Here is a 19,033-nt window from a genome sequence, read left to right as displayed (position 1 = left end):
TGTTGAGTGTCGAGGACTCAGGGAAATCCTTATTTTACTCATTAAAATACTGATATTTGGCGCAACGTATGTAGTGGTATGGAGGACGAAACCTGCAAAAACAATAAATAAATTAAATAATACACAAAATTATATATAAATAATTAGATGTGCTAGGAGATAAATAATTAAATAAATAAAACCAATTTTGGGAGTAATAAATAAAACTTTTAAAGGAAATGCTGAACTGAAAGTTGCCCTTTTTACTTTTAACCGTTTATTCGTTTTTGAACGTGGCTCATATATCTTTTTCCTTGGCCCAATATGCTAATGAGAAGGGTGTCAATCAAACTTCAGAAGGCGGTCTGTGTGCCACCATTGGCTGATGGCTGTTGATGCCCTCCTCATTAGCATATTAGGCCAAGGAAAGAAAAATACAGAGCTATGTTCAAAAATGAATAAACGATTATAAGTTTCAGTTTAGCATTTCCTTTAGTTATTTATCTCCATGCACATTTAATTATTTATATTTATATATATATGTAGGAATATGTGGATTTATGCATGTATTTATTTGCATTTTGTGGATTTATTTATTTATTGTTTTTGCAGGTTTCGTCCTCCATAGTAGTGTACCGCGGTTAGTTTCCACAAAAATATGAATCTGTTTTCAACACTGATAATAATCTTAAATGTTTTTTGCGCAGCAAATCATCATATTTGAATGATTTCTGAAGGATCATGTGACACTGAAGACTGGAGTAATGATGCTGAAAATTCACAGGAATAAACAACATTTTAAAATAGATTCAACAGTTCTTTTAAATTCGAAAAATATGTTTTTGATTAATTTTGGTGAGCAGAAGAGACTTCTTTTAAAAACGTATTTATTCCAAGCGCTAGTGAACTCCCAGAGGCCTCTGTTCTTGTTTAAAATACTCCATTTCCTACTGTATACAGAGGCGAATTTGGCATTCTGGTGAAGGATGCTTCCATGCACTGCAAAAAATGCTTTTCTTACTTAGTATTTTTGTCTTGTTTTCAGTGCAAATATTTAAAAAATCTTACATTAAGAAGCATTTACTTGACAAGCAAAAGGTTTTGTCTTGTTTTGGGGGGAAATAACTCAAAAGTAAGGAAGTTTTTGCTTAAAATTAGCAAAATAATCTGCCAATGGGGTAAGCAACATAATCTTAATTCAAACAGAAAACAAGATTATTTTGCTTACCCCACTGGCAGATTATTTTGCTAATTTTAAGCAAAAACTCCCTTAATTTTGAGTTATTTCCCCCCAAAACAAGACAAAAACTTTAGCGTGTCTAGAAAATGCTTCTTAGGGTGTTTTCACGCCTACCTTGTTTTGTCCGGATTTTCTGACTTTTCAGTTTGGTCCGAATCAAAATTGCAGGTGTGAAACCTCCCCCGTAACACGGTCCGGACCAAACAAACGAGATTTGGTCCGACGAAAAGAGGTAATCTCGGTCTGGATCAAACTGAACAAAGGTTCGGTTCGTTTCTAGTCTGAAAGCATTTTCTGTATGGTTCGGACTTTCAGACCATTTACAGGAAATTCCTGTTTATGTTTAAATATTATAACGTTATTTTTAAATTCAATCTAGGCTACATTGATTATGAAAAGTGAAAATATGCGCAATATGTCAGAAGACAGAAAGTCAGGAATAATTTTGAACGAAATTTTGTATGATTTTGCTTAGAAAGCATTTCTTTAATGGGAATTTCGTTTTGTATAAATTGTATCTTAATTTTAATCAACGTTTAATCAGATAATTGCCTGGATTTAATAAATAAGAAGCAAATAGTCTATAGAAGACAATAATCGCGGGAGCGATCACATGCTTTACACATGAACAGGAGCGCGTCTCAAATAAACCGAAACTCAGCAGCTACTTGCCTCACAAACATGAGAAATATGTGTATAAAGCTTGAAATGTCCACTTTTAAACGTAACGAATAAAAAATAGTCAAGCAATGCGCACGGTTCAACCACGATAAGCGTCCGTCCGTTCACTCTTGTCAAAGACGCTGACGTCAGACGCACGTCCGTTTACAAACCAATCAAAGTCCAGATGTCGCCCACATTAGATGATGACGAGTGGACGCAAGTGCGTCAAGTTCTTTAGTGCGCTCGCATAATTGCAATGTGAAACCAAACCAAAACTAACCGAATATATAAAAAGTATCAAAACATGAACTTCAGTTCGGACCTTGGTGCGGACTTTCAGGTGTGAAAACGCCCTTAACGTAAGATTTTTTTAGATATTTGCACTGAAAACAAGACAAAAATACTAAGTAAGAAAAGCTTTTTTTTGCAGTGTGCTGAGGTTTCTCAAACGCTCGTCCTACAAGGCTACGGCTCCACTAGCAGATCTGGGATGCCCGTCGGGTCTGGTGGGCTCTTGCACACGTGGAGGTGTGGCGGTTGAAGCTGTCTCTCCACATGAAGCGTTTCGAGCACAGGCTGCACTCGTAGGGTTTGATGCCCGTGTGGATCTTCATGTGGCCCACCAAGTGATGCTTCATTTTGAAGCTCTTGCCGCAAACGGCGCAACCGAACGGCCTCAGACCCAGGTGCATGCTCATGTGGCGGTCCCTCTGGCTTTTGTGCGTAAAACTTTTGCCACATTGACACGGATAGAGCTTATAAACCACCGAGGCGAACCCTGAGTGAGAGGTTTGCTCCTTTAGGCCACCGTCAACCGCCGCCTCATCTTGAGGAACATCTGCACTTCCTTCTAGCTGCAGTTCATCCTTGGACGTCGGGTTGGGGAGCTCGTCTCCGGCTTGCGAGAAGCCCTCCATGGAGGACCCGTAGAAGTCCGAGGGCTCTTCGTAGGAGCAATCTCTATCCAAACACTCCACCAATTTCTCATCAAAGCAATCCTCTGCTATGTTTGGATTGTGAGAGCTCTCGTCCGAATCGTTCGCGCCAAACCCGCCGCCGGCTTCTCGATTCTGCCTCTCTGCTTTTATATGCACCTTCTTTCTGTGTCCCATTATGCTCGGTGGCACATAGGCAGGTCTGGAGCACTGGTTTTCCATCGCGTCCGAACCGTTCTCACTGCTCGGATCATCTGGAGACGAGCAGCCGGCACTTTCCAATGCTCCCAGAGCGGGAATCGAAAGGCCGTCTTCAATTAGATCTTCCCCTTGACCCGCCGTCTGTCCAGAGTCCTCGTTGTCAGTGGCATAACTGTCTCCTCTCGGAGATGATCCATGGTCCATATTCCCGCCGCCGCAGCTGTTCTTCTTATTCCCCACTTCTAAAAGCTCAGTGCATTTGTCCACCACGTGCCACATCTGCAGGAAGCTTGCGGCCGTGAGGAAGGCCACCACCTCTCCGGATGGCACGGAAAGCGCTCCAGTGTAGCACGACAAGAGAAGCTGCTCGAACACGCAGGGATGCATGACGTCCGGCAACACCACGCGGGCGCTGTTCTTCAGCAGCACCTGATCGCAGAAGTACGGCGAGCTGGCGGCCAGCACCGCGCGGTGCGCACGAAACTGATGGCCGCCTATGGACACGATCAGGTCACACAGCTGCCCTCTCTGCCGCTGCTGGTTCAGTTTCTTCAGGAGGGAGCAGGAAAAATCCGGGAACTCCACATGGAAGGAGTTTGCATCAGTCTCCATCGTTGCGTAGAAGTTAAACGTTCTAAGAGAAAGGCAGGACAAGTTAGAGTTGCTCAACTTTACTAAACAGCATGTTTGTTCTGGAAGGGTCAAAAAGCAATGCTACTTGAAATAATCGTATCATTGCGCACAGTAGTGTTGTCAAAAGTACCAGCTTCTGGACTGAAATGGTAAAAATGAGACGATACTAGCATTTCCCCCTAGCATTTTGAGCGGATTCGTGAACACATCTGATTGGCCATAGTCAGGGCTCGACATTAACGCTGAGTAAAACGTCAAAACAAAAAATAACTAGGGAATCACCAAAGTGCAATAATGATTCTGCATTCAGTGTAAGTGGAGATCGATAGTGGATAATAATATAATATAAACTGACGTTAACAAGGTTGAGCTGTTGAGGCTCGCGCTGCCTCTCGAGGAGAAAATCGAAAACAAATGAGCGCCGCTCATACAGAGAAACTCAGTTAACATACACAGTTAAAATTGTGCAGTTTTTATATTTATAACATATGATACAGTTAAGCAACATTACACTAACAAGAGTGTTGTTTTCCTGAATACCATCACGACTGAAAAAGACACTGATTTCATACGCCAGTTCCATAAACAATTATTTAACATTAAGTCACTTACATTTTAGAAGCAATATGGACTGTTTTTGTTCTATTTCAGCAGCGAAAATAGTTCCAAACAAATATCACAGCAGAACTGTAACGCATCTCACAGCAACAGTGTGTGTTCGTGAATGATTCAGCGTTTTAATGAATCGGTTGAATCAAAGATTCAATGGCCTATTCGCAAACGACCGCCAAATTCTTGAATGATTCAGCCGTTTCACTGAATCGACTCAATGACTCGCTCATTCAGACGGTCACATGCTGCCACCTACTGGTGGTTTAGTTTCATCTTTCCAACATTTCTTATTTGTATATTCAAAAATATTTAAAATAATCTCATAACATTATTTAATGCAGTTGTAATTTTTCAGTGTAAATGATTTAATTTGATTGGTAACAGCCTATAGTGTCTTATTCTAATTTAATTTATAGATCAAATTTAAGAATATAAAAGGAAAGCTGAAGCATATCCTATATTTATTAAGATTATGGAAAAATGCCCTTTATAAAAAGGTAAAAATATGACAAATATGTAGGGCTGGTCCGAATACCATTTTTTGAGCTTCGAAGCTTTGGTAGTGATCAACATCGAATATTCGAAGCTTCGGAGGGAAGGAGCTGAACATATCCTTCTCTCTAATAAAGGCTGGAGTCTGGAGAAGCGGCGCGCCTCACGCCGGCAGGGCTTTTATGCTCCGCGAACGGGCATTGAACTAGTGATACAAAACACACAGATCTGTTACGTCCCAGTTTTGATATATTATAGTAGCTAGTAAAAATAATTCTGTTCAGTTATAGAACAGACTAAGAGCCCCTATTTCTGCCCCTGGGGCCGGGCTTCGGGCCAATTTTCACGTCATACCTCAAACGCAGGCTTTTTCCTTCATTTTATATTTTAGACATTCATTTATTAAAAGAAACAATGAGGTGTGCAGCGCTGGTGGAAACAACATGAGACTATGACAACACGACTGTCAAGATGGCTCGCAGTGTTTAGAGTATCGCCGCAAATGAGTAAAGCAAGCCAACACGCAAACTGCCGAACCTCTTAGATGCTCAAAAACACAATCATCTTCATTAATGAGACTCAATGCTCTTACAGTGCTTAGGTCACTCGTTCTGATATTACGGTCTTTGCATATTTAAATATGTCAAAGCTGATTAAACACTGGTGAGAATATTGCTTCAGAATAGATTATATTTACAAAATAAATCCGGACAAGCAAATGTTTTACTCGGACAAGTGATTGACAGATTTACTTGTCCGAAGGACAAGCGTGTGAAGCGGCTTAATGTCGAGCCCTGGCCATAGTGTTCACTAGCTCAACAGAAATGTCTGTGATTGGTTAAAATGATCAATCCACGGGGACACGGAAGTAGGGGTGCACCGAAATTCCGAAATAAAAAAAACAGCCGAAAACGTAAACCCAAAATGAATGTCACCCGCCCCTCCCATCCGTGCGCAAGCGCTTAGGTTTCACTCACGGTCGAGCCGTTATCACGCGACGCGTCTGCCTATCAAAGATTAAGCATGTCAGAGGTATGAGAACAAATAGAGACGTATCAGCTGAACTACCCATTGCCAGAAGCGACAATCCCATTGACTACTGGCGCGCGAACGAAGGCCGCTTTCCATTGCTTGCGTCGATTACACGCAGGTATTTATCTGCCCCAAGCAGTGTTGCCAAGTCTGCGGTTTTCCCGCGGGATGTTTTTCCATGTCCGTGGGTTGAAGCGACCCCAATTATGTGATATTTAGACCCAGGAATGCAAATTTTAGCAGGCAACCCTGCCAAATTGACTATTCAGTGCAGTATCTCGAACCATTCTGTGATTTTGTGTGGAGTTATTCAGATAATTGTGGATCTTTTTTTGCACAACTGTTAAAAAACAATTTTATTTGATGGAACATAAAACTTGAAGAATAATATTAGGCCTATTTGGTATTATTATTTATATTTATTGTTAAAAATATTTTAGGTTTTGTTTTGTAACTTGAAAATTCTGTCATTAATTACTCACCCTCATGTCGTTCGACACCCGTCAGGCCTCCGTTCATCTTCAGACACAAATGAAGATATTTTAGTTGAAATCTGATGCTCTGAAAGGCCTCCATTGGCACAATGGCACGGTTCACTCTCAAGACCCTTAAAAGGCACTAAAGACGTCGTTACAAAGTCCATCTCACTACAGTGGTTCTAAAATAACTTTATAAAGTGATGAGAATAGTTTTTGTGCGCAAAAAAACCCTAAATAACGACTTATATAGTGATGACCTATTTCAAAACAAGGCATCATGAAGCTTCGAAGCGTTATGAATCAGTGAGTCGATTCAGCAGTTTGAATCGCCAAAGTTACGTGATTTCAGCAGTTTGACACGCGATCCGAATCATGAATCGACTCGCTCATTCATAACGCTTTGAAACTTCATGATGCATTATTTTGAAATCGTCATCACTATACAAGTCGTTATTTAGGGTTTTTTTGCGCACAAAAACTATTCTCGTCACTCTATAAAGTTATTGTAGAACCACTGTAGTGAGATGGACTTTGTAACGACGTCTTTAGTACCTTTTAAGGGTCTTGAGAGTGTAAAGTACATTGTGCCAATGGAGGCCTTTCAGAGCCATCAGATTTACACTAAAATATCTTCATTTGTGTTCTGAAGATGAACTGAGGTCTTACGGGTGTCGAACGACATGAGGGTAAGTAATTCATGACAGAATTTTAATTTTTGGGTGAACTAACCCTTTAATAAAAGTTTGATTATTCTATTGGTTCCTGATTTTTTCATTTCAGATCCATTAAATTCAAGCAATTTATATATATAAATTGCAGCCAATCACAGTTTGTGTCATGTTTAGGGCGTGAAAATGTTAAGTCGATGTCGCTGCAATTACAGACCGGCGTGTATCTGTAAATTATTCATTCAAGAACGTTGTGCAAGTTTACTGCAACAATGGAGCCACAAACTTCACATACTTGTGAAAATCCAGCGTTTAGTTGATCCTGGTAAGCGCTCATTGTTGTAAAAACGACAGCGTTCTTCTTCCACGAGGGAGTTCGACGTCACGGCATATGTTCCCAGGCAGACCGTTAATGAACACGACACACACTTCTCGTGGACATCCTGTAGATTTCAACCAATCAGATGATGACTTCAAAACTCCTGGGCCCGTATTCATAAAGATTCTAAGAGTCCTCTCAGAAAACTCCTAATTTAGCTTAAAAACTTTTACGTAGGAGTCTTAGCTTAAGAGCTATTCGGGACCGATCTGAGAGCAACTCTGAGCAAGGAAAATACAAAAACTTTTATCTTAGTGAAGAAGCGGGGCTGACCCCGTTGCTACGTATGACACAGTCTTTTGAAGACTGTGATTGGTTGGTTGTCCAAAAAGGGGAAAAAAGGAGTGCTTTTAAGTATAGGGTCTATTCTAAGCCTTCACTTTGAATTTACAAGTACAATATTGTCCTATTTTACCGTTCTCTCTCACTCACACACACACACACACACACACACACACATTATATATATGTACACTGAAAAATTAAATTAAGCATAATTAATTTGTGCTCGTTTAAATAATTTAAATTTAGTTTTTTGATTTTAATTTTAAAAAATGAATTGGTTTTATGGGAATTGCATGTGTTTTTGTTTAAATTGAGATCAAATAAATTGATTGCGACCACTTACGATACAATTTTTTTGTGAATTCAACAAATAATTTTTTTTCAGTGTATATAAATCCTTTTATTATTTACCATGCTGTTAATTTCCTATAAGGTATTTGATTGGCTTAGAATTATAAACATTGTTCCACTCTTTCCTATGACACTGATTGCTGGCATGTGTATTTAATTGGTGGTTTGAAAGTTGGATTTAATGCAACAAACATGATCCCTGCACGATCTAATCTATAGTGTCTTATTAAGTCACTGTCATCCATCGTCTGCAACACATTTCTTCTCCCTCTTCGTCTTTCTGCCATTTTCTCTGCTGCTAAAGAAACTCTTAAGCCTCTTAAAAGTCCTCGTCCGTGCTCCTAACAAATTTGACCTTAAGACCTCTTTTAAGGGTTAAGATGCTTTCTGAATTACTTTTTTCTTTACTAGGATTTTTTAGTTAAATTAATTTTAAGAGTAAACGCCCACATTTCTACGAATTTTCTTAGAATTTTGTCACTAGGAGCTACTCTTTGCATTAAGATTCCCTGAAGTGTTTCCAGAAAAGTGTGCCATATGCATCAGACGTTCAGCCAACGGTCCGTGGACGTGACGTCTGAGGCTGAGACTGGATCATTGTAGCCAATCACAGACATATTTGATGAGCGCGTGAACACAATGGCCAATCAGAGGTGTTTACGAATCCGCTCAACAGCGCTCAAAATGCTAATGGGGAAATGCTGGTATTGTCACATTTTTAAAATTGGTATCGAAGTCGCTACTTTTGACAAATCTATCAGGAAAGAAAAAAATAAGCGTCATGGTTTGTGCCAATAACTTCTTTTAATTTTTAAATTTGTTATCTAGGTGTTAGGTAGGAAAATTTTAACCACATTTTGTTACTTTTGTACAATAAACAGTTTTTGGTCACTACTTTATAACCAATATAAAATCAAATAAAGTCTTGAAACAAAACCAAACAGAACTCTGGAGCTATAAAACAATACTAAACCATTTATTTTCAATAAATGACAACAAATATGGTGGATCTAATCAGGTAATTAATACAATATTTACAATAATAATAATAATTGTATAAGTGCAACCAGATCTCTCGCTAAAAAATGTACCATTGTTTCCACAGAAATACTATAGTACCAGCAGTCACTATATAGTTAATGTCAGAAAGATTCTCAAATATTTTACAGTGGTAAAAATAACTATATGTAGTAATGCTGTGGTATTTCCTCTGTAAATATGGTTTCCATTGCACTATCTTGTAAGGACTTCTATTGTCATATGGTGAGATGTAAATGAGCACTATAAGTATAAGATTACAAAAACCTTTTTCTGGTGGCAAAATCATCCACATGAAAAGATGAAATAAAGATGAGATAAGATCATAAATGTCGAAATTCGAAGGAAAACTATTTTATTCTCTTTTAAACTAGTGAACTGTCAAAATTCACACCTCAGTACAACAGAGATCAGGCTAACTGCTACACTGCTAGCATATCAAGAGACATTCTGTGTGTTAACAGGCGACAGAGACATTGTTGTTCATGAAAAAGACGCGTACATGTTAGTACAGTTCTCTGCCTCACTCACGATGTGATCAAACTGTCCGTCTTACCGTTTTCTGCATCACTTTAGTCCGGTTTTCTGAAAGCTAGCCTGTCTCCCCTCTCTCTCTTCCGAGAGCCAGAGCGCTGCGTATCACCTACGTCATCACGCACAGTCGCGTGGCGCAGGAGGAAATGTAAACAAACACGCCCACTTTCCGCTGGGCGCCAGATCGACGGTTTTTCCAGAATACCAAAATCAATCAATAACTCAAAAGAAGACAAAACATTAAATAAAATGTATTGTAATAATGACATGAAATTAAATAATAAAATTAAATTAAAAAATTAATAAAATAATGAAATTAAATAATAATTGAAAATAATTAAAGAAGATAAAAGTAAATAAATAAAGTTAAATAGAAAGTAAAAAGAAATTAAGTGAAAGAAAGAAAGAAAGAAAGAAAGAAAGAAAGAAAGAAAGAAAGAAAGAAAGAAAGAAAGAAAGAAAGAAAGAAAGAAAGAAAGAAAGAAAGAAAGAAAGAAAGAAAGAAAGGAAATAAAATGAAATAATAAAAGAAAAGAAAAAAGAAAAGAAAATAATGAAATAAAATAATAATAGAAAATAAAAGAAAATAATGAAATAAAAGAAAAGAAAAGAAAAATAATAGAAAATAATTAAATTAAATAATGATAGATAATAAAAGAAAATAATTAAAGAAAAGAAAATAATAAAAGAAAATAAAAGTAAATAAATAAAGTTAAATAGAAAGAAGTAAAAAGAAATTAAGTGAAAGAAAGAAAGAAAGAAAGAAACTAAATAAAATGAAATAATAAAAGAAAAAAAAAGAAAAGAAAATAATGAAATAAAAGAAAAGAAAAAATAATAGAAAATAATTAAATTAAATAATGATAGATAATAAAAGAAAATAATTAAAGAAAAGAAAATAATAAAATAAAATAAAAGTAAATAAATGAAGTTAAATAGAAAGAAAGAAAGAAAGAAAGAAAGAAAGAAAGAAAGAAAGAAAGAAAGAAAGAAAGAAAGAAAGAAAGAAAGAAAGAAAGAAAGAAAGAAAGGAAATAAAATGAAACAATAAAAGAAAAGAAAAAAGAAAAGAATGAAATAAAATAATAATAGAAAATAAAAGAAAAGAATGAAATAAAAGAAAAGAAAAAATAATAGAAAAAAATTAAAAATTAAATAATGATAGATAATAAAAGAAAATAATTAAAGAAAAGAAAATAATAAAAGAAAATAAAAGTAAATAATGAAGTTAAATAGAAAGAAGTAAAAAGAAAGTAAGTGAAAGAGAAAGAAAGAAAGAAAGAAAGAAAGAAAGAAAAGAAAGAAAGAAAGAAAGAAAGAAAGAAAGAAAGAAAGAAAGAAAGAAAGAAAGAAAGAAAGAAAGAAAGAAAGAAAGAAAGAAAGAAAGAAAGAAAGAAAGAAAGAAAGAAAGAAAGAAAGGAAATAAAATGAAATAATAAAAGAAAAGAAAAAAGAAAAGAAAATAATGAAATAAAATAATAATAGAAAATAAAAGAAAATAATGAAACAAAATAATAATAGAAAATAAAAGAAAATAATGAAATAAAAGAAAAGAAAAAATAATAGAAAATAATTAAATTAAATAATGATAGATAATAAAAGAAAATAATTAAAGAAAAGAAAATAATAAAAGAAAATAAAAGTAAATAAATGAAGTTAAATAGAAAGAAGTAAAAAGAAAGTAAGTGAAAAAAGAAAGAAAGAAAGAAAGAAAGAAAGAAAGAAAGAAAGAAAGAAAGAAAATAAAATGAAATAATAAAAGAAAAGAATAAAGAAAAGAAAATAATGAAATAAAATAATAATAGAAAATAATGACATAAAAGAAAAGAAAATAATAAAATAAAAGTAAATAAAGGAAGTGAAATAGAAAGAACTAAAAAGAAATGAAGTGAAAGAAAGAGGGAAAGGAAGAAAGAAACGAAATAAAATAAAATGAAATATTAAATAAAGAAAATAAATTAAATCATACAAGAAAAGCAAATGATGAAATAAATCATGAGGAGAAATGAAATAAAGAAAAGAAAATAATAAAATGATATAAATAATGAGGTGAAATAGAAAGAAGTGAAAAGAAAGAAAGAAAGAAAGAAAGAAAGAAAGAAAGAAAGAAAGAAAGAAAGAAAGAAAGAAAGAAAGAAAGAAAGAAAGACAAAAGAAAGAAAGAAAGAAAGAAAGAAAGAAAGAAAAGGAAAAAAGAAAAGGAAAAAAGAAAGAAAGAAAGAAAGAAAGAAAGAAAGAAAGAAAGAAAGAAAGAAAGAAAGAAAGAAAGAAAGAAAGAAAGAAAGAAAGAAAGAAAGAAAAGGAAAAAAGAAAGAAAGAAAGAAAGAAAGAAAGAAAGAAAGAAAGAAAGAAAGAAAGAAAGAAAGAAAGAAAGAAAGAAAGAAAGAAAGAAAGAAAGAAAGAAAGAAAGAAAGAAAGAAAGAAAGAAAGAAAGAAAGAAAGAAAGAAAGAAAGAAAGAAAGAAAGAAAGAAAGAAAGAAAGAAAGAAAGAAAGAAAAAAGAAAGAAAGAAAAGGAAGAAAGAAAGAAAGAAAGAAAGAAAGAATATAAATGAAATAATAAGATAAAATAATGAAATGAATAATGAAGTGAAATTAAATAATAAGATAAAAGAAAAAAGAAGAAAATTAAAATAATGAAATAAAATAATAAAAGAAAGTAAAATAATAGGCTACAATAAACTACATAATAATGAAGTTATTAAATAAGAAATTAAATTATTTTTTTATTAAAAAAAAAAAAAAAACCTGTTGTTAGAATACATTATGGTCATGATCGCAGACATAATATTGGCAAAGTGTCAACACAAATGTTATTGTAGGCCTATATTAAAATAAGTTGTTAAATGGTGAGGGTCTTCGGGATCTGTTGAGATATCAGCCGCAGTTCTTCAGTTCAGCTTGAGCTCGGGCTGTGCGGGCTCTGAGGCGGGGCTGATCCTATCCAGCAGGTGGCGCTGTAGGATAAGCGTAGCGACAGACACACGGCTTTGGCACAAACTTCATGGCTGCGTCCCAATTCGCCTACTTATACTACGTCCTAAAAGTATGTACTCTTTTTGTGAAGAAAAAGTACATACTTTTGAGTGTGTGGCAGAAGAGTATGCAAGCTTTGGGACTACTTCGTCATCTTTAACGGACTCTGTTACGTGCGTCCCGTCACCGTTTAAACTGTCAATCATCGTCACAGTTCAAATCCTCCACGTTCAATTTAATTTCCTACCGTATCGGAGAGAAATGTAGTCGCTCGTTGATCTGCCTTTCGTGGGTCTTTAGACTCCTCTCATGTGTTTGCAAAGTTAATGGCCAAACGTATCATTACAAAAGTTCTCAAAGCTGCTGAAGGAGAAATATAATGTGGATAATATTGAATTAATATCTTTTCGTCAGGTTAAATACTGATAATTGCTCACTCAAACCCCTTTATCTAATCCTCTCCACTTAACCGTCAGACTCGCGTAACCGTCATGTTTGTAGTTTTTTAAACACTTTTTATCCGCGTTTGTAGTTCTAATCGAATCCTCGTCCATCTCGCAATGGGTTGTGGGTAATATCAGCCGTTAGAGTGCGCATCGATCTGCACTTCAGATTCTGACCGGAAATAGTAAACCATCCGGGAATCTTTGGAATACTTTTTTCAACATACTAAGATTTGGGACATACTAATTCTTTTTTTGAATACTATTTAGTACGGATAGTATGCGAATTGGGACGCAGCAAGTTTCTTAGTGTTTGAACAGTTTAGTCTTAACATTAGTATTCAACACAAGGTTACTAACATGTTGTATAAATCCTGACGTGTAGTGGACTCCATGTCAACCATCTTGCTTTTATGGTCAAGCAACCATTAAAAACATCTTATTGAGGAGATTCCACCCCCTTTAAAGCGCTTTGAGTACACAAAAAAGCGCTATATATAAATGTAACGAATTATTTTTTATTATTAAAACAATTCACCTTTAGACCAGTGCACAATTACACATTTATGGCAACAAAACCTTGTTTACAAATGATGGCAATTTTGAAGTGATTTGAAAAAGTTCCAGAGTCTTTGTTATGTCGAGCTGAACGCTTGACCGGTCATTCCTGCCGTCACAGGTGCAAAGATCAGAGGATCCAGAGCTCTTCCAGGTGGGCCAGACTCCCTGAGGTGCACAAAAGGCATCTGTCCATCACTTCATCCGTCTATCCATACATCGCTCTGTATAATATGGGAGCTTGAAGAGTGATTGAAACTGAAAAAATAACTAGATAATCCTACATAAAAAGTCTTTGTTAAACATGCGGCGTTTTTTTTCTATAGGCTATGCATGAATATGAAGGGCAATACACCTGAAACAGCTTGATATGCTGAGCCAAACTAACAAAATACACAGAATAATATGAACAATATCCGTTTGCTCTGTCCATGTTGACTTTCATCATCACTGCAGGTCTTATACATGTTGCCTCGTATAAAATTGCCCAGCTGTCAGAGAGACATTTTGCTTGCGATCGACTCACCTGATAATGCTATCATTCATACAGACACAATGAATATTATTCAGTTACCCATTCTGATTCTTTCTGGAATGACGATAAATGTGACTATTTATTAGCCTAATCTGATATATGTACACAAGATATGTTCAACTGCTGCTGTTAATATAACTTTGTGTGATGGTGCTTATATCATTTGCATACAGAGGCACATTTTGACAACAGTGAGATTATATGAAGAACAAATAAAGACAACAGTGAGATTATATGAAGAACAAATAAAGACAACAGTGAGATTATATGAAGAACAAATAAAGAACTGCTGCTTGTCAATTTGATATGCTATTATAGTTTGTTATACTTAATATTAAAAAAAAAAAAGCCTTTTTTAAGATTTACGCATTTCAATAAATAGTACAATTCCGTCAAGTAGTTTTTAATTAAATAATTTAACAATCCTTAAAATTCAATTCATTTTGATGGAATTTTACTATAATTTTAATATTTTTTAATATTAAGATAATAAAGTATGAGTGCAGTTTTTGTTAATATTTTGAATTACATTCTATTTTTATGCTTTTTTTACTTTGTTTTCTCTTGCTTCTTTTTTTTTATTTTTATTATTTTATATTATTTTATATATATTTTTTTAAATCTTTATATATTATTTATTCATTATTTAGTTATTTTAGTACTTCGACTTTAACTAAATAAAAATGAAGAATTTTTTTTATGGTTTAATTTTAGTTAAAACACTAAAATTCCAAAGAAGTATCCAAAAAAGGCCAGTGTTATATATTTTGTTCAGTTGAGTACTTAAAATATCCCAAATGTTTCCAACTATTTGTTAATCGTGAGAAATTGCTATTTTAACCAATGAACCGGGACGTGTGAGGGAGTCGCCTGTCGATTGCGATATCTGCGTTCCCCTCGGTTTCCGGTTTTATTTTGCAGAAACGCTTTACTTTCACTGCAGTGTGAACAAGTGTCATAGCAGCCGCTGAGAGAACGCACAGAGTAATGTCACAACATCATCAACACACTGAGATGTGTCTAATATGATCAACACTCATGAGCGGAGGAGCAGAAGTGGCGCCGGTGACTGTCATAATAAAAGTCCCGCTGCTCGCGAGGCGTGTGTTGCGTTCATCTTATTAACAATCGCTCCAGCGGTTCCTCAGCTCCACAACACTCGCTCCTGCTCTGCTTCAGACTACAGTAACGTTAATAATCACATCCATCAACATGATTTCTGCCCGAGTCATATCCCGATTCTTTCCCACCGGCTGTGAGGTGAAGACCACATGTCCCAAGATTCTGCTCTCAAACATGGCGTTATCAAACTACAGCTTTGTTTTGAATAGGTGACCTCTAGTCTAGCGGACGGAAAAGTTACATTGTGCAGCTTTAATGGTAAGAACCATGACTCAGATCCCAAAATGAACCCAAATATTTCTAAACTGAATGATGAGCTGCTAATGATGAGTATAACTTTATACTCCTACTACACTGTAAAAAATGTATGATCAATAAATTATGTCAACATATGTTGTCAACAATTTTCAACTTTTTTTATAAGTTATAAAATATTCTAATAATTTTTTGAGTCAGTTTAAAGTAATTTAAGTTGAAGTGACTTACACATCCAAGTTGACTGTCCTTAAAAATTTAAGGCAGCAACTTTTTTTTACTCTATTTCCTTGTGTATTTCTGCTAAGGAATTTTAGGGCAAACATCGGAGACAAAGTTGATGCTTCAATTAATCCTCTTGAGTTACAAAAGAACAGCCAAGAGCAATAAACTTTTTCTCTGGGGAAGCCAGAGTCTGTCTTGTCAGAGTTGGTTTAAAGATTAATATTATTCCAACTTTAACCTTCTCTGAAGCTCAAAAGCCGTAAAACAATAAAAATCCCTTCCCTCAGCTGTAAGAATGAGAGTCCAGAGGTTTGATTGGGTCGTGCGGGAAAAAAGAACAAGCTTCTGTCCATCACTCCTCACCTTCAGCAGAAAATCAATGTGCCATTACATATCGTACTAAATCAATATTATGATGGACACACTATCAAGGCGAGCGGTGACAGAAAACTCAATGGGGTTCCATTATAGATCTCAGGAAAGCACAATGGCGTATGATTATATTCCTACCGGCAATCTCACAGATACTGACAGACAGCGAATAAAGCACAAAACATGGCATAACTCCGGAGAGAACTTGCCAACACTTAGCGTGCACAGTCCTCCAAACTGCTCACGCTAGACACTGATCCTTGGTTTGCTTAGCTAGCCACTGAATTGCTGGAACACCATCTTATGGAGCATTAATGTGCTAAATATGTCACTTCTGACTCAGCAAAAGCCTATAGCACAGAAACACCTGTGGCTCAGGAAGCTTACTTAAAAGTGCAGAAGCTCAAACGTGATGCGTAACACGAGAATTAACCTCATTGGTTCTTGATGAAGCTCAAACATGATGCGTAACACGAGAATGATCCTAATTGGTTCTTGAGGATGTTCAAACCTGATGCATAACATGAGAATGAACCTCATTGGTTCTTGAGGAAGTTCAAACGTGATGCGTAACACAAGAATGAACCTCATTGGTTCTTGCTGAACCTCAAACGTGATGCGTAACATGAGAATGAACCTCATTGGTTCTTGCAGAAGCTCAAACGTGCTGCGTAACACGAGAATAAACCTCATTGGTTCTTGCAGAAGCTCAAACGTGATGCGTAACACGAGAATGAACCTCATTGGTTCTTGCAGAAGCTCAAACGTGATGCGTAACATGAGAATGAACCTCATTGGTTCTTGCAGAAGCTCAAACGTGCTGCGTAACACGAGAATAAACCTCATTGGTTCTTGCTGAACCTCAAACGTGATGCGTAACATGAGAATGAACCTCATTGGTTCTTGCTGAAGCTCAAACGTGATGCGTAACACGAGAATGAACCTCATTGGTTCTTGCTGAAGCTCAAACGTGATGCGTAACACGAGAATGAACCTCATTGGTTCTTGCAGAAGCTCAAACGTGCTGCGTAACACGAGAATAAACCTCATTGGTTCTTGCAGAAGCTCAAACGTGATGCGTAACACGAGAATGAACCTCATTGGTTCTTGCTGAACCTCAAACGTGATGCGTAACATGAGAATGAACCTCATTGGTTCTTGCAGAAGCTCAAACGTGCTGCGTAACACGAGAATAAACCTCATTGGTTCTTGCTGAACCTCAAACGTGATGCGTAACATGAGAATGAACCTCATTGGTTCTTGCTGAAGCTCAAACGTGATGCGTAACACGAGAATGAACCTCATTGGTTCTTGCTGAAGCTCAAACGTGATGCGTAACACGAGAATGAACCTCATTGGTTCTTGCAGAAGCTCAAACGTGATGCGTAACACGAGAATGAACCTCATTGGTTCTTGCTGAAGCTCAAACGTGATGCGTAACACGAGAATGAACCTCATTGGTTCTTGCTGAAGCTCAAACGTGATGCGTAACATGAGAATGAACCTCATTGGTTCTTGCTGAAGCTCAAACGTGATGCGTAACATGAGAATGAACCTCATTGGTTCTTGCTGAAGCTCAAACGTGATGCGTAACACGAGAATGAACCTCATTGGTTCTTGCTGAAGCTCAAACGTGATGCGTAACACGAGAATGAACCTCATTGGTTCTTGCTGAAGCTCAAACGTGATGCGTAACATGAGAATGAACCTCATTGGTTCTTGCAGAAGCTCAAACGTGATGCGTAACACGAGAATGAACCTCATTGGTTCTTGCTGAAGCTCAAACGTGATGCGTAACATGAGAATGAACCTCATTGGTTCTTGCTGAAGCTCAAACGTGATGCGTAACATGAGAATGAACCTCATTGGTTCTTGCTGAAGCTCAAACGTGATGCGTAACATGAGAATGAACCTCATTGGTTCTTGCAGAAGCTCAAACGTGATGCGTAACATGAGAATGAACCTCATTGGTTCTTGCAGAAGCTCAAACGTGATGCGTAACACGAGAATGAACCTCATTGGTTCTTGCTGAAGCTCAAACGTGATGCGTAACATGAGAATGAACCTCATTGGTTCTTGCTGAAGCTCAAACGTGATGCGTAACATGAGAATGAACCTCATTGGTTCTTGCAGAAGCTCAAACGTGATGCGTAACATGAGAATGAACCTCATTGGTTCTTGCAGAAGCTCAAACGTGATGCGTAACACGAGAATGAACCTCATTGGTTCTTGAGGAAGTTCAAACGTGATGCGTAACACAAGAATGAACCTCATTGGTTCTTGCTGAACCTCAAACGTGATGCGTAACATGAGAATGAACCTCATTGGTTCTTGCTGAAGCTCAAACGTGATGCGTAACACGAGAATGAACCTCATTGGTTCTTGCTGAAGCTCAAACGTGATGCGTAACACGAGAATGAACCTCATTGGTTCTTGCTGAAGCTCAAACGTGATGCGTAACATGAGAATGAACCTCATTGGTTCTTGCTGAAGCTCAAACGTGATGCGTAACATGAGAATGAACCTCATTGGTTCTTGCAGAAGCTCAAACGTGATGCGTAACATGAGAATGAACCTCATTGGTTCTTGCTGAAGCTCAAACGTGATGCGTAACACGAGAATGAACCTCATTGGTTCTTGCTGAAGCTCAAACGTGATGCGTAACACGAGAATGAACCTCATTGGTTCTTGCTGAAGCTCAAACGTGATGCGTAACATGAGAATGAACCTCATTGGTTCTTGCAGAAGCTCAAACGTGATGCGTAACACGAGAATGAACCTCATTGGTTCTTGCTGAAGCTCAAACGTGATGCGTAACATGAGAATGAACCTCATTGGTTCTTGCTGAAGCTCAAACGTGATGCGTAACATGAGAATGAACCTCATTGGTTCTTGCAGAAGCTCAAACGTGATGCGTAACATGAGAATGAACCTCATTGGTTCTTGCAGAAGCTCAAACGTGATGCGTAACACGAGAATGAACCTCATTGGTTCTTGCTGAAGCTCAAACGTGATGCGTAACACGAGA

At 36.6% G+C, this 19,033-nt stretch overlaps 1 protein-coding gene across 1 annotated transcript; it reads right to left on the bottom strand.

The window, feature by feature from the left end:
- Positions 1-2,321: 2,321 nt before the first annotated feature.
- zbtb43 (zinc finger and BTB domain containing 43) lies at positions 2,322-9,626 on the bottom strand. The gene is made up of 2 exons (XM_079814017.1): positions 9,544-9,626; positions 2,322-3,652 (listed from the first exon to the last, which is right to left on the bottom strand). Exon 2 carries the CDS (start codon positions 3,628-3,630, stop codon positions 2,359-2,361), a length of 1,272 nt encoding a protein of 423 aa, XP_079670143.1. The 5' UTR covers positions 3,631-3,652; positions 9,544-9,626; the 3' UTR covers positions 2,322-2,358.
- Between the last annotated feature and the right edge of the window lie 9,407 nt (positions 9,627-19,033).

Source organism: Gobio gobio (genome assembly GCF_949357685.1).
Source record: "Gobio gobio genome assembly, chromosome: 4".
Lineage (NCBI taxonomy): Eukaryota > Metazoa > Chordata > Actinopteri > Cypriniformes > Gobionidae > Gobio > Gobio gobio.
Note: the sequence above shows the minus strand (reverse complement) of the source record. Positions and strands in the feature narration are given on the sequence as shown.